The sequence below is a fragment of the Magnolia sinica genome, chromosome 1, assembly GCF_029962835.1.
Source record: "Magnolia sinica isolate HGM2019 chromosome 1, MsV1, whole genome shotgun sequence".
NCBI lineage: Eukaryota > Viridiplantae > Streptophyta > Magnoliopsida > Magnoliales > Magnoliaceae > Magnolia > Magnolia sinica.
Genome location: NC_080573.1, coordinates 133,362,772 through 133,379,117, shown reverse-complemented (window position 1 = coordinate 133,379,117; position 16,346 = coordinate 133,362,772). Strand labels below are relative to the sequence as shown.

The 16,346-nt window shown below is 41.7% G+C and overlaps 1 protein-coding gene across 1 annotated transcript; it reads right to left on the bottom strand.

Moving 5' to 3' along the window:
* Window positions 1-1,404: 1,404 nt before the first annotated feature.
* Window positions 1,405-14,355, bottom strand: LOC131218544 (probable mitochondrial-processing peptidase subunit beta, mitochondrial). The gene is made up of 10 exons (XM_058213148.1): window positions 14,202-14,355; window positions 7,498-8,247; window positions 7,240-7,404; window positions 7,003-7,140; window positions 6,723-6,874; window positions 6,258-6,366; window positions 5,722-5,820; window positions 2,766-2,831; window positions 2,459-2,566; window positions 1,405-1,685 (listed from the first exon to the last, which is right to left on the bottom strand). Exons 2-10 carry the CDS (start codon window positions 8,071-8,073, stop codon window positions 1,605-1,607), a joined length of 1,494 nt encoding a protein of 497 aa, XP_058069131.1. The 5' UTR covers window positions 8,074-8,247; window positions 14,202-14,355; the 3' UTR covers window positions 1,405-1,604.
* Window positions 14,356-16,346: the final 1,991 nt, after the last annotated feature.

Below are 16,346 nucleotides of genomic sequence, written 5' to 3'. Positions count from 1 at the left end.
GATTAAGAAAACCCCATTTGGTCCTGTCAGTTTTAGTTTCGAGCATGAACTAGGTTTTGGATTTGGGTTTGGTTCTAGAATCGGATCCTAATTTACGTTCAAAATCAGATGAAGATTTGGATTCATACAAAAAACATGTCATTTGTAAGATTCTAAACAATGAATACAATAAATAACGGATAAAATCATAAAACTAAAAAGAAAAATACCATGATCAGGTACCCCATACCCAACTAGACTCATTTTCTTCCCGAATCTGGAATGTCGAATGTGACCTGATTGTTAACCAAGCAAAAGATAGGGACCCACATTGCAAGTACATTTGTATTGGATACTAAAGGTGGACGCAGATAGGATCCAGGTACCCATCAGCAGCCCTATGATGCCCATTCAAATCTGTAACTAGTTTCCATTGACAGCCCTCTGATGCTCCTTGAAATCAGTAAGTAGTTTTCAAGCTATAGCCTATAAATGAATTTACATATCTAAAAGTCGATACCACTATTCACTAAAATGATCCACTAGTAATTCGCAGAAGTCCTAGAGATGAACAGTTAAGATCACCCAAAGCACCATCCACAGAAGTATCCATAGTCTGGATAACTTACAAATTGTATGCATATGGATTGGTGGGCCGGTTTTCTACGTAAAACCAAGTGGCTAACCATTGACCTTCTTTACTTCAGAGCCCATGCAGGAATTCCCTAATTTGCAACCGACTGGAAGCACCCTGTCCAAGTCATAAGTGGGATAAGAATGGTCCTTGTCCATCGTTACGATTTGGAGCCAGAACCACTTTTATCCACTTGCGATTTGCAGCCAAAGCAATGACTTGTGCCCATTTGGAAATCGTTTGCAAGTCCCCAATTTGCAGCAGATGCATTCTTCCCAGATCACGAGCGAGATGACAATGGTTCTTATCCCAGTTGCAATTTGGAGCCACAGCCATACTTGTCCCACTCGTGATGTGGAGCAGAAAAGGCAAGCAGTCAGGGGAGCCCCTAACAAAGTTCTCATTTCAAGCTGCACTCCAAACACATGTCACACTGGTGAGAAGGGTCAGGCTCCCAGCAACATCATACATGTAGGCTGTAGCAGATGCATCCGGCGAGCTAGACTGCCCATCCACTCGCCCCGATCATGGATTGGCCATTGTCCAAAAAAACTGCATACGTAGGTGCACTCCTGACCGCCCATATCATGGGGATTTTTCGCATCCCGTGAAGGCATAATGATCTGATACAGTTTCTTCAACTAGCACAAATAGATTGCTTGTGAACACAAACAATAACAAACCAAAAGGCCCAAACCAGTCTCTCTTCACAAACTCCCCAAATAGTTTACGTAGGCTAAGCCGCTAAGGTTTTAGCATACACCATTAGATTCAATCGACTCAATTTTAGGCACACACTAAAATGGTAATAGATTAAGAATGATTTTAGTAAGTTGATCCATACAGGTGAAAAATACATATAAAAATAATGCCATAAACTTACATGACAATGGTGACCAGAGCTCAGCTAACGAAATGATGCTTCAAGAGCTCGGATGATAACCGTAGTTGCTTCATAGCTTGGCATCCAAGTAGGGTTATGTCTCTGTCTCTAGTGCATACATGTCTGAGAGCGAAACCAATCGTAATCAGGCAACTGATGAACTGGTCCCATTGCAGCAATTGCAACATCCTGAAAAAAGAAACACAGTTGGATGGAGTAAAACTTCTGGATTAGAACATACAGTAATGCAATGTGAAAAATGATCATGGCCTGCCAGATTACATAATTTGCTTGTGTGGGTCCATTTGGTTGGAAAATAAAACAAAGAAAAGGGGACCCACATGGGAAATGATGGGGACACACCCATGTATCAAGTCAGTCCTGACCAAACACAAGTAGGTCCAATGCATGCGGCAATTAGGGCTGCAACTACCCAACCCGGGTTCGGATCGAGTTGGGTTGGGTAGTCAAGATCCTCGGGTCAGGTATGGGTTGGAAAATGCCAACCGATTTGAAACCGGATTGGGTTCAGGTCGAGCAAATTCGGGTCGGGTAAGGTCAGGTTCGGAACGATCTCATGCATTACGGTTGGGTTGGGTCCAGTGCAGAGTAATGTGGGCTGGGCACCTTGGGTTGGAATTCAGGTCAGGTCAGGCTCGGGTTGACCCTCAACCTGGTCCGACCCGCCTGAGATGCACCCCTAGAGGCAATGAGAGACCATACACTAACAAATCAATCCATAAAGGTTGGCGCAGACTGACGCACAATGAGGATGAACCGGCAAGTTGATTTTACACAGGCCTCCGATTAATACTCGACAGATAGAGATCATATTCTTTCTTCTTACTTTTTTTTTTCCTTTTTGAGGTTGATTAAGATCATAAACTTTTGACCTTGTTATGAGTGTTTTGCCAAGTCAAGAAAGAAAAAAAGGAAGGAAATGCATTCTCAAAAGTCCTTGCCTTATTTATTATGAACTCCTTTGCCGTCTCCTTAATTGTAGCCGCATCAACAGCATCTATACGTGCAAACAACTCTAAGAATGGGACAATCCTCCCGTAAGTCAGCATCTGGAAACGAGTGACAGGTATCTTGTTATGTAGTACAGCGAGAGACTGCAAATTTAGTGCTTGAAAAGAAGATAGCAAACCTTCTAATTTACAAGTTAAATATGCTTAGACAGAGATTTTCCAAACTTACAAGTTACATGATGGGGAATGAATCTGGAAAAAATAAAAAGCGAAGTACTTCAATAATTTCACAGTTTACCTGTCGTCCATTGTTTTCGGCAACAGCACTGGTTCCATCAATATGAAGCAGAAGCGCAGATTTCAACTATACAAGAAAAGATTTTTAAGATAGTAGTGCATAATCTTGTCAGTTAAGTTACAATCAAACAGAAGAAAGGGTGGAAACACTGAGAAATGCAGAGATCCCAACTGAAATAATGCAGGCAACAGCTTTCCACCATTACAATTTCAGATTTCCATGTCCCCAACTAAAGGAAATTTCTAATTAGATACAAGTAACAATCAACAGAAATGAGAGAGCAAAACAATCTGTCCTAGTAATGATCAAAAGAGGATCCTCTCCAATTTGCGAGGGTACTTCTGGATGTTCCCAATCTCGAAGGTGGAAAGAATGCCCTACATCCAAATCCCAGTAGACACAGGAATGGGGTCTTCCCATTCTCATATTTTTTGTGAGTTGTGACTGAGAAAGTTGAACAAACAGAAGCTCGCCCAAAGCCCTTTTGGTTTTCCACACCCCCACAAACATCAAGAATGTTAAGGCCCGACAACCATAATATGGCGGTAAACCCGAGGTCCAAAGCAAAGCCTAAAAGTAGAGATCTAAAATCTAACAATTATGTGTCTTTCTTGAATCTTTGAGATTGAACAAATGTGCATGTTTGTGCGTCTTTCTTTAATATTTTGAGATCTGTGCAGGCATACAAGCCTGTGTCTGCGCATTCATAAATTGTGCGTGAGTGTGCACAGGTGCACATGGGTGGTGCATGGTTGTGCACGTGTGGCTGCAGGTGTGTGTGCGTATTTGTGTGTGTATGGGTGTGTGGGTATTCATCAGAGCATGCATGTGGTTGTACATGTGTGCATCTGTGTGACTGCATGTGTGTGGCTCTGCGTGTGTGTGTGTCTCTGCGTGACTGCATGCGTCTGTGAGAATGCGTGACTGCATGTGTGTTTGGGTGTGGGTGTGCGTGCTTTCGTGCATGTGCAGAGCTGCACATTTGTGTGCACACACGTGGCATGACCACTGATTTTGCCAACAAAGATAATCCTTGGCATCCTTGCAACTAATGGATCCTATACAAATGCTGGGGCAAGGAAACAACTAATGCGAAGTTCAGAATGAAAAGGACAGATTCTCCCCCTTCAAGGAATATGAAAGGTTGAAATGACTGGAATATAAGTTTCTAGATTCTGAATATGACTTATACTAAGGGTTGAAGAATTTAATGTTAAATAGGGAAGAAATGGCATTTACCGAAGCCTTTCATGGTCTTTAATGGCCAACAGAAGTTCTCAGGTTAATTGCCCAAAAATATAAATGATGAGGACATCACTTCACATACGCCCTTCCGTACGTATCAGAGGAGGAGGCGGGCCACACCGATTTCCCTGTGGCTAGGCAAGTATCCGTGATCGTGCTAAAGACCCCATGTGCGTGTGCGAGCATCTGGAAGACCCCGCACTGGAAAGATGCACATGCGTTGCTTTATGGAGTGATCCCGACCGTTGGATCGGAGGGAAGTGACGATCGGGCCGTTGGATCACATGATCGGGCCATTGATCGTGGATCGTCCACACTAGTTTTTCTCAGCTTTTATCAGTTTATAGGATTTAGGTTTCTCTATATTATGTTTGGACGCTATTATGAGTGCTTTTAGTTGATTTTAGTTAGGCTATGGCTATTTTCATTAAAATTCACAAAATAGGGTGTTTATTGTAATTTTTGAACTTTCTTGAAGCTATTAAAGAGGGTGGGCGTGTGACCCTCTCCCTCATTGGATTTTGTGATTTGAGAGAGAGAGAGAGAGAGAGAGAGAGAGAGAGAGAGAGAGATTTCAATATATATTAAAAAAAACTCTTGCTTTCTTCTTCCGTCTTCACGCGATTTGAAAATACTTTCATGTGATTTGGAAGGGAGATTGGTGCGAGGCTAATCTTCATCCTATCCCCACACCATTTTCTCTCTTTTCCTCCATCAAGGTATTTTTTTTTAATTCTCTCATCTTAAGCCTCCATCCTTTCATAAATCAATCTTTCCTTTACATATCCACAATCCCAAACCCTAACCGACTTAACCCATCCATCCCACGCCACATGTGTGACCGTACGGCCACACATGTGAATCCTTTGAGTTGGCCGTACGGCCACACCTTGCCCCTTTTGGTTTTCCATCATCTTTATATTAAAACCCCTTCTTCCATTCCCAAACCCTAAGCCTAAACCTAAAATCCCTAATTTTCTTACTTTCCCAAATTACCCAAGCTCTAATTTTTACCCTAGGTTGTATTAGGTCTTCTACTTTGAAATAAACTATATTATATGCTAATTGGATGTCCCTACATCTATTAGATCCTAGTTTCGTTTTATTTAATGATTTTGTATGATGATGTTGGTAACTTAGGCTAGGATCACGCATGATGTTCTTTTGGTTTTCATGGGATTCGTGATGATTGTGGCAATACTTGTATCTATTTGTTAATTGTCTTAATCCTGCTATTTGATCTCACCTGTTATTTAGTTCATACATCGGTCCTACGTCAATAAAACTCTTGCTTAATGATTTTTGTAACACTTGCTTAATGAAGTTTTCAACAATATGAAATGGCAATAATGAGATGGCATCGAGCCGATCATAAGAACATAAAAGTTGAACCAATAAATTCTCTCTTGGAATTTATAAGGTTAGCAGGAGACTTCACTTTTCTCATAAAAGTGGATAAAAGAATAGGGAAAACAAATATATAGGACTAAACCACCCATATCTAAAACTCCTGAAACATGAATGCCGACAAAGAACTGAGTGAGACTTTATCTATAATCAGAGTTACAGCCCGATAATCATTCCGACTTGACAAGGTGATCTTGAAAACTAGAACCCATGATGACGATGTAATACGGTCGGCATACACAGCTGACATAGAACCAAAAAGAAAATAACTTCTCCAATGCATTCGAAATGTTTTACTGCATACCTGATTTCGAGCACGCATCACATCTGCTTCTGAAATTTGATGTGCCATCCTCCTAAACTCTTGCATTATTGCGAGTGACAAACTGGGCAAGCAATCAGGCTGCATCCAACATTGTTTTGGTATGAGCAGCAAAATAAAGGAGAGTAACAATTTACTATAAATAAATTGTACCAGAACCTTTAAGTCCATGAATTAAGAGATGTTTAGCAGGCAAAATAGTACATATATAAAAGAAAATGGTTTGTGCAGGTAGCATGAAAGTGGGGAATTTTTTCCATCTCTTTTATTTTGGTCAGCTGAAGATCAAGCGAAGACTTTACCCATATGCCTACCTATAACCTTCTATAGATTATAGGTTTGCATGTGGATAAAGAGACCCTTCTATAGATTACCAACAGAGGCAAATGGCAGGTGATCTCTTTCATATGCCATGGTCTCTTTCATATGCCATAGTCTATAGGTTTGCATGTGGATAAAGAGACCCTTCTATAGATTACCAAATGCCATATTATGATCAAACCATGCAAGGGCAATACCATGGCAGTGGAATAGATGCCAAATAATCCCGTATCACAATAGTTTGTATTGAAAGCCATTATACTCTCAGCCAAGTCATCCGCACTGACTCTACGGGCAAGCTCTGACCTGATCATTTTCAAGGACAACATCAGTCAAAATTGTAGGATGGCATAACTGAAATACCAAATAACCAAAAGCATGTGGGATTCATATTTTAACAGAACAGAGTTTTATAGATAATAAAATGGGGATGAGGACAACAACCTTGCACTCTTATGATGGGCTTGCATCCCACATATAGAAGCAATGCAGCTTAACACCCCTACTTGCTAAACTATAGACCCAAGAAGAAACCTACCAAGAATGTGCAGAATGCCAACAACACCTAAAGCGCCTAAACCATCTAAAACATGTAGCAGTCGAGAAATGTGTTTGTGATTCTCCACAGGATAAGCAGTCACCCAAACGAAGTAAAAGCTCACCCTGAATAATTGCCTACACCGACACTTTTGTTCCAAGACCCCAACAGGCTTTGCAACACCATCACAGGAATAGAGTTCGGATCAGCCCATCCAGATCCCTTGAAAGCTATTGCAAGATGGGCAATAGGCGAGTCATTGTTCACCACTCGAACCTACAAACATCGAAATCCAATATCAATTTGATGGAATTATACGAAAATTAATGATAACACAGGAAGAGATAATCCTGATATCAGGCAAACAGAAGAATAAAAACAAAAGAAAGTAAATAAAATATGACCTCCGAACCAGTGAATATAGCTGGGTTTCTATCAACGAGCTGAGCGGCAGTAGTTGGATCTGTAGAAAGCTGTTTGAACTGTCGACTAACTTGATTAACAATTTCTTCATGTTTAACCGCACCAGCAGCAGATACAACCTGATTTGAAATATATTTCATATTTTAATGGTTAAATAGGATTTTTTAAAATTTTAAAGACATCAAGGAAACCATTGGAGTTTCAAATATTTGACTTACCATTCTAGGTCCAGTATAATGTGTGGAAATGTATTGATATAAATCCATCTTTGAGATCATCTGGATGTTTTCTTGTGGCCCTAAGATTGTGTTCCCCAGCAGATTATTTCGGAAGGCTGCTGAATGCAAGTGATCGAAGATCACTTCTTCGGCCTGCCCTTGCACCTGTCTAATTGATGAACTTATGAGCCCATGAAAAGGAAAGAAGATAACTTTTGAAAAAGAACGGGAGAAAGAAAAGGAGAAATGAGGGCGTACTTCTTCCATCTCTCGGAGGATGACGCCACGTTCACGCCTAATAGCATTTTCAGAGAACCGTGAATTTTGCAAAATGTCAGCAAGGATGTCAACAGCAATGGGGACATCGTCACAGAGGACATTGGCATAGAAGGTAGTTTGTTCACGAGAAGTGTAGGCATTGAGGCGCGCACCCATGTTCTCAATCTCCTCCTCAAGGGCACGGGCAGAGCGGCGACGAGTGCCCTTGAAGATCATGTGCTCAAGGAAGTGGGCAGTGCCATTGGTCTGTGGGGTTTCAAAGCGGCTGCCAGCATCAATCCAAACACCAACAGAGGCTGTTTGCACAGCAGATGTTGGGGACGATTGGGTGACAACACGAATGCCATTGGAGAGGGTGGATATGCGAGTTTCGGGGAAAAGAAGGGTGGGAGAATGATCAGATAGTTTGGGTTCGGGGGAGCTGTGGAGAAGGAACCGAGGTTCTCCTGTTACTTCTTCAGATGGCTGTGGATGGGTAGATATAGAAAGGGGTCTAATTCCAATGTAGGATGAGAGAGCTTTAATTTTTCTGGTCATTCGAGATGACAATGCCATGAAAGATGCTTGATTTCTTGGATCGTGGTTTTGTCCTTTTATTTGGCTTGCTGTTAGGGACAAGGTATGCTAGAATTCACGGGGGCTCGGCTGAAAAAGAAGATCTTGTGAGCAGCCAATTTATTTGGTTCTGAAGATGTTGTAAAATGTCTTCGGACTTTGCTTTTGCTCAGGCTGCAACAAAAACAGGAAGGGTTCGTCAGCTTTCAAATTTCAAGTGGGGGTCAATTTACAAAATGAAAACATCCTCTTAGGTCACAAACAATGTATACTAGAAATTGGCTCGTTGAGCTTGATGTTTGCCTTTTTATTATATGCTTGGCTGCTGCAAATTATGACATAGCATCCCCATAAGCTCTTCCACTGGTGCTCAGATTGATGCCAGCAGCAACAATAAAAGTTACTCTTTCAATTAGAAGGATTTAGTTGTGGTTCATATTCGGTGTGACGCAGATTAGTTTCTTTTTTATCATTAGCAGAAACTTTTGTAGAATGAGGAAGCAAATGCAACTATCCATCTAGACAAGGAATATTGCCTCCTGATATAAAAAAATAAATTAAAAAACACAGATCCAGTGACACCTTCCTTTGCTAACATGTTCACTAGGCATTGGCATCCCTTGGCACTTGCCCAGATGAGATCAACTGAGAAGAAATGCAAGCCATGAAACAAATCAGAGTGATTTAGAGTGTCTTAAGGGTGTGGGTCTTATCTATCATCCTGTCTCTAACTACAAAAGATTTTCATATGTATGACATTTGAGTGGAAAATTTTCTGACAAACAGCATTAGAGTAGTTTGAACATGTAGATAGGAGAAGGACGTATTTTTTGAAGATGGTGGCACCAACTCCTCGACCAACTTGGCAAATAAGAGGAATGGTCATGGATCGGAGAAGGACAATATTGAGATCAACACATCAATGATGGTCTTTGGTGAAGAAAAGTAGCGTTCGGAAATTTCAAATTTTAAAGGTCACTAGATATATCATCACTAACAAAGATAAAGATAAAGAAATATGGCGGAAGAGAACCCAGATATATCATCACTAAAGAAGATAAAGAAAAAGAAATGTGGCGGAATAGAAGAAGAAGAAGAAGATGATGATGACGATGACGATGATGATGATGATTTTTGAACAAAGATGATGATTTTTGAATGAAGATGATGATGACGATGATGATGAAACCTTACGGACATGTTTGGATTCATGAGAAGCATAAGAAAGGAAATAGTGTTTCTTAGGAAACCTTATTTCCAAGAAATTGTGGGAAAGGGAATGACAATATTGTTTTCGTTGTTTGGCTTTTAACAAAAATTTCGTAGAAATATAGAATCTATTTTCAAGTTTGTTGTTAGGCAAAAGAAAAACTTTTCTTTAAAAGATTTTAGGTAGTCACTAGCATGTGCTAGATTAGCAAATGTGGCACATGTGGCGCATGTGGGATGCTTAGAGATGGATAGTGGCATGTGGCATACACGGCATAGGTGGGCACTTGAAGCTAAATTATGGCACACGTGATACATGTGAGGTGTTTGAAGTTGTACGGCGGCACATGTGGCACATTTGACATGTAGGTACTAAGGCTAGATGATGACACTTGTGCACATTGGCACCATTGGCATAAGGCATATTTGGATAATTGAAGATGGACAATGGCGCGTGGCACATTGGTGCATGTGGGGTGCTTTGCACATGTAGAGCACAAGTAAGGTGAACAGTGGTACATGTGGCCCCAATATCACATGTGGGCCGCAAGAGAAGATGGATGGTAATATATGTAGCAAATTAGCACATTGGGGGCTCTTAACACGTGTGGCATAAGATAAGATGGATGGTGGCACATGTGGCATAGTGGCAAGTGTGGGGTATGACTGAATATGGACAATGTCTCATTTGGCACATGTGAGGCGATTGAATATGGATAGTTGCACATTTGAGCTTTAACCCTTGAGAAACCCATTTTCCTTCCACCGTGAGAAAATGCATTTCTTAGGGGTGGAGGTGGGATTTATTTTCCTACAAAGATAGAAAGTGGGAAATAGTATTTCCCACAATTTCCCATAAGGCTTACCAAAACAACAGAAAGTGAGTTTCATAGGAAACACTTTCATTTCCCATACTTTTCATGAATCCAAACAGGCCCTAACTAGAAATTTTCTCACCTAGCCTAATAACCAAGAACCCAAAAAGATAAGTAGGTGAAGAAGAAGAAACTTTAACTAGAAAATTCTCACCTAGCCTGATAACCAAGAACCCATAAAGGCAAGTAGTTGACTAAGAAGAAACTTTAACTACAAAATTCTCATCCTGCCTGATAACCAAGAACCTAGAAAGATAAGTAGGTTGGTCGGATCAACCCAAAGAGTTATTGGAACCAACACAATGATAAACAGGCATTGATATGAGTTTGGACCTCTCAGGTTAGATCTGCATCCGAAAACTGCCCTAATTAGTAAACTAGTTGAGTCTAAACCACTTGAAGTCAACCCGACCAGAACACACCTTGGACCCAACTTTGAAATCGGAGAAATGCTGAGCACTGTAAGTTATGGTGCTCCTGGTTGCATTGGGACACTTGGACAGTCCAATAAATTGATCTAAATTGTTCATTAGGTCAAAGCACATTTCATTGGCCACCAGCAAACATCTTGCCGATCTAAAAATATGAACCATTTGATGAATGGACCTTAATGTGCACAGTTAAGATAATTCATGCAAAAATATGTTCAATCAACAATTTGATCCATCCATTTATTGGGGCCTATCATGGATTGTTTCTTCTTTTTCTTTTTTTTCTTTTTTGAGATGCTTCCTATCATGGATTGCTGATGATACTAAAGAAACGCTTTTGTTAGGCAATGTTAACCATCCCATCCATGGCTTCAAAAATGGATGGCTGTAGAAAATAACGCCAAGTCAAAGATGGATTGGATCATCCAATCGGTATAATTTTCTACAATAGCCTACAAAATATGTTTGGACCTAATGGATAGTTCAGATCGATTGAATGGACGGTCCAAGTGAACCGATGCAACTAGAGGTGTACACAAGTCGAGCCGAGCCGAGCCGAGCTTTGCCCAGCTCGTGCTCGACTCGGACAGCTCGAGTCTCATCTCATGCTCGGCTCAGCTCAGCCTTCGAGCTTGGAACAGCAGCTCGTGCTCGGCTCGGCTAGTAGCTCGGTCCAGTCCAAGCCGAGTTCAAGCTGAGTTTTCAGATGTGTTCTGCTACTCGCCGGAAAAAATGGAGAGAGTGGAGGAGAGGACTCACTTTGGAAGAGGAGATCGTCCGGACAGACGCTGGAAGAAGGAATGTCGTCGGGTGGTGGAGAATGGCGAGCGTATTGGGCGAACGGACGGCCGATTTGGGCGAAAGGGAGGGATAAATGGGTTAGGGTCAGGCGATTTGGGCAAAAAGGAGGGAGAAATGGGTTAGGGTTGCTAGGTTGGGTGAATAGAGTCGGGCGAATGAGGGTTTTTTTTTTTTTTTTTAAACCCCTTATATATTCACCTAAAACTTGATCCAAGTCGAGTCTGAACCAAATCGAGCCGAGTCAAGCTCAATACCGAGTCGAGCCGAGTTGAGCTAGGTCCAGCTCGAACTCGACTCGAAATATTCCGAGCTCCCAAAAAAAGGCTCGACTCGGTTCGAACAGAGTTTCGATCCGAGTCGAGTCGAGCTTTTTCGAGCCGAGTCGAGCGAGTTACTGAGCTAACTCTGCTCGTGTACAGCTCTAGATGCAACTGGGAGGACTATAACTTATGATGCTCTAAGAGCACTGGAGCATTTCCCTTGAAATTGGTTATTTAGACCGCCAAAAATGCACCCTGCCCACTAAATTCCTTTAGGGCCTGTTTGATTTTTATCGTTTCACCTGGAAACGGTAAATACCCGGGAAATGGGTGATTATTACCGTTTCACCTGTTTGAATATTCATGGGAATTTCACTTCTTGGAAATCGGTTCAAAAGTAGTAATGGCCATTTTAGGACCCCATCTTGATGTATATGATATATCTGTTCCGTCCATCCATTTTATCACAACGTTTTGAGATATAAGAAGAAAAATGAGTTAAATCCAACACTCAACTGGCCCATGCCAAAAGAAACAATGGCCCTAGGAAGTTTTTAATGGTAAGTATTTAATTCACATTTTTCTATGGCGTGGTCCACTTGAGCTTTGGATATGCCTCATTTTTTGGCTTATATCATAAATTCATCTGACATAATGGATGAACGGTGTAGATATACCATATGCATCATGGTGGGACCCACAAATATTTCACAATATTTACCATTTTTACACTGAAAAAAGTAAGCCGTCAAATCAATTACGGGGAAGAGTGCGGCAAATACGGAGGGAAATATTTATTACCATTCACGGGGCATTTCCCTGGGAATTGGAAAATCAAACATGCCCTTAAGGAAATTAAGGTTATTAACAAAAACCTAAACATCTACCTAAAGAAAACATGTGGTAGGGTGCTTAATGGGAAGCCTATATTGAGTGGGGAACTAGGGATGACATTAGGCAAACCCAACTCGAATAGCCCAAGCTAGACCTATTTCGACCCAGCTCATATATCAGTGGTCAGGTTCAGGGCTGATACCTAGACCCCATAATTAAACAGGTTGTATCTAGATTCTCAAACTCCCTCGACCCAACCCCACTACTCCATGCCTAAAGATAAGGTTAAAAGGGTCAGGCCAAGCTGGGCAGCCAATGGGATCTATCAACCATAGTTCCAAAAACACAAAAACTTGACTCGAGTCCATGTCTAGCTGGGTCGGGTCAGCTCGAAGACTTGGTTGACTTTTTAATCGACTCAATTAAACATTGCATAACGGAATTTTTTATTATTAAATGCGTTTAAAACTGTTGAAAACTGATCAAATAATTAAAATATCAAGACAATACACTACTTCACATGGTAGTGAAGTGGTCACACTCGCACCTCTCTCTTTTACAGATGAGGTTCACTCTTCGAATCCTTCACAAAGCAATTGTTAGTTTTTAAAACAAAACCGAGCTGATTGGGCTAATGACTCGGTCGAGTCATGCTGAGTTGTAACAAGTCGGCCGAGTTGTTGACCGACTCAACGAGTCTTGTCAAGACCCAACCGAGTCAGAACACTCAGTAAGTTTCCATGAGACTCAGCTCAAAATCCCACCGAATCAAGTCGACTCAGCAGAGTTTCAAGTTGGCTCACTGATCTTTAGAACTATGCTATAGACTGACAAAGGCTCGGCCCACATCCCTCGAGGCTCAATATGAACCCAAGCCCAAAGCAGACCGAGCCACCGTAGTTCCCTCTTGGGGTACAAGACATTCTGTGTCAAAAAGAAGCATTTGCTAGGCTGCTTGGCCTGAGTCTCCCCTAGCATACACAGCACCTGGGTGTCTCCCCAGCATACACTTGGCATGTGCCTCAAATCAGAACCGCCCAAATAGGGGACCCACTGGGTCGTATCCTGAAAATCAGATTGATGAGCCAGGCCTCAGACTAATGGACATATGCTCATTGAATTTGCACTGCTTACTGCTTGTCATTTTCACCGTCCATTAGATGTCCACCAATCCACCAGTTAGGATCCTACTTACAATCTGATTTTTGGTTAACAGCCATCAACAATGGTTCTCACAATTTCGGCAGTTCAGATGTGAGGTACGTACTTCACATAGAGCAGTGGAGGTGCCCTTAGGGTGCAGTGCCCGGCACCCCAGCAAAACCCAGAGAATAGCTTTTGTGGGAGGCATTCCTACGAACACAATGCAAGCATGAACTTGCCAAACACAGCAACGTTTATCAAGCGGGTCTCACTAGTTGGGCGGTTCAGATTTGAGGCAAATGCTTCACCAACAGTAGCGGAGGTGCTCTTATGGTGCAGGGCCCAGCTGCCTAGCAAACCCAAAAGAACAAAGAACAGCGCTTGTGAGAGGCATATGTATGTGCACATCACAGTAATGAACTTCGCAAATACAAAAAACAGATATAGAGCATATAAGTGTTGTGAGAGGCATACGTACGAGCACATCGCAGTAATGAACTTCGCAAACACAACAACAGTTAAAGAGCATATATGAAGTAACCGTCACTACCACTTGGAACCAAAGAACAAACTACCTTAAAGACGCATTTACGCAAACAGGTGGCAGGCAGAAACTACTCAAGCAATAGTCCCTGATTACGGAAACGAAAATGAAAAATAAAGATAAAAAATAATGGTAAAAGAGATCAAAGATAAAGCAGTGATTGCTGGCCTGCCTTCGAAAATAAAGAAGAACAGGGGCCTGCTTTTTTCTCGTATGAGCTGCAAAAAGGTGTCTCGCGAGAGTTTTCAGAGGTATTTCTACGAGATGATGCGGTAGAACAGGAATAACCGAAATGATGTACAGGCCGTCCCTCCGCCGTACATGGGAGGGTGAGGCATCAATCAGAGCCGTCCATCTAGTGATATCTACCTTGAATGGCTTATTTGCCCCTAACCCAGGAAGCGGATTGGCTAGTGTACCACACACCAGCTATATAGCTGGTGTATTGACGTCAGCAAGTTCTTTGGGTCCCATAATGACGTATGTGTTATATCCAAACCGTCCATCCATTTGGAGAGCTAGTCTTAAGGCTTGAGCCCAGAAATAAGACAGATTTAACGATCAATTGGACCACACTGCAAAAAGCGGTGGGGGATTGAACGTCTACCAGTAAAATCCTTCCGGAGTCACGGAAGTTTCGGATCAATATAAAATTTGTTTTTCCCCTTCATATTTGTAACCTTATTAACAGATTGGATGAAAAATAAACGTTATGGTTGGCCCTATAAATTTTTTTAACAATGAAAATCATTATCAATTTTTGGTATGATCGATTTGGGCTTTGGATGTGATTTATTTTTTATCCCCGTCCTAAAATGTCTTGAAAAAAGGATGAACGGTGTGAATATAATAAATACATTCATATAACTTTGATCGGATGTGTTGACGTCACCGTGCTCGTCTTCACACGACACTTATCTACACCAGCTGGTGTGTGGTACACCAGCCATAACCCAACGGAAAGCGGATTGGCTGGTGTACCATGGCTGATGTGTTGACGTCACGGAGCTCTATAAGTCTCGTCATGGGGTATTTGTTACATAGTAGGCTCTCTTTACATTTGGCAAGCTTGTAGTATATCAGGAACCAAAAAATAAGACAAACCTAGAGATCAATTGGACCACACTCTGAAAAGCAATGGGGGATTGAACTTCTACCATCGAAACCGTTTTTGTAGTCACATAATTTTTGGATTAATATAATATTTATTTTTCCTCTTCATCCAGGTATGTGTGACCCTATGAATAGATTGAATGGAAAATAAACATTACATGGGCACTTTGAATGTTTTAACGGTGAAAATCATTGTTCACTGCTATTTGTCGTGTTGTCCACTTAAGCTTTAAAGATAATTTTTAGTCTCATTCTCTAAAATGATCTATCCATTTAACGGTGTGGATACAATAAATACATAATCTTTGGGCCCATGTAACTTTGATGTCCTTTGAACCGTTCAGCAGGAAGAGAGTCAGAGCTAGTCTTCCACACGTGCCACACCAGCCGGGTCAGTGGTGTGTGGTACACCAGCCAATTCGCTTCCAACCCGGCTATGAGCCAGGCTTGGAGCACTACGCTAGCATGGCCCGTGGGCCGGGCTTGGGCATTGCATGCATGGCTAAAGCTGTACACGACTAGAGTAAGCTTGGTAGCTCACTCGACTCAACTCGGAAAAGCTCGACTCGACTCGGATCGAAGCTGAGTTCGAACTGTTTTTAGTGCTTGAAACATATTCGAGCCAAGCTTAAGCTTGCCCCTGCTCAACTCAAACTCAGCTCAACTTGGTTTGACTCGGCTCAACTCGATGTAGTGTGTGTGTGTGCATGTGTGTTTATATATATATATATATATATATATATATATATATATATATATATATATATATATATACATACAAAACTTAATTTACTTTACCCCTTTCAAAAAAAAAAAAACCCTAATCACGCGCGACATGCCCCATTTCCCTTCCCCTTCAAAAAATACCCTAACCCTTTCCCATTTCCTTCCATCTCTCTCTCTCTGTCCGACGGTCCCTGTCCTGCCCGGTCGCCCTTTTCGTCTTCTTTCCTTTCTCTCTCAATCTGGCGGACACCTCGCCCTGTCCGACGTGCCACATCAACTGTTCAGTCACCCCTGCCCCTACCACAATTCACAAGTCCGAGTCCATCGACGGTAAGCC

Excerpts from the sequence above, each read along its gene's own strand:
- LOC131218544 (XM_058213148.1), bottom strand. The coding sequence starts at position 8,073 with ATGGCATTGTCATCTCGAATGACCAGAAAAATTAAAGCTCTCTCATCC. Across the intron at positions 6,367-6,722 it reads GGTGTAGGCAATTATTCAGG|GTCAGAGCTTGCCCGTAGAG; the intron begins GTGAGCTTTTAC and ends GAAAATGATCAG. Across the intron at positions 2,832-5,721 it reads TGATGCGTGCTCGAAATCAG|TTGAAATCTGCGCTTCTGCT; the intron begins GTATGCAGTAAA and ends TTTCTTGTATAG.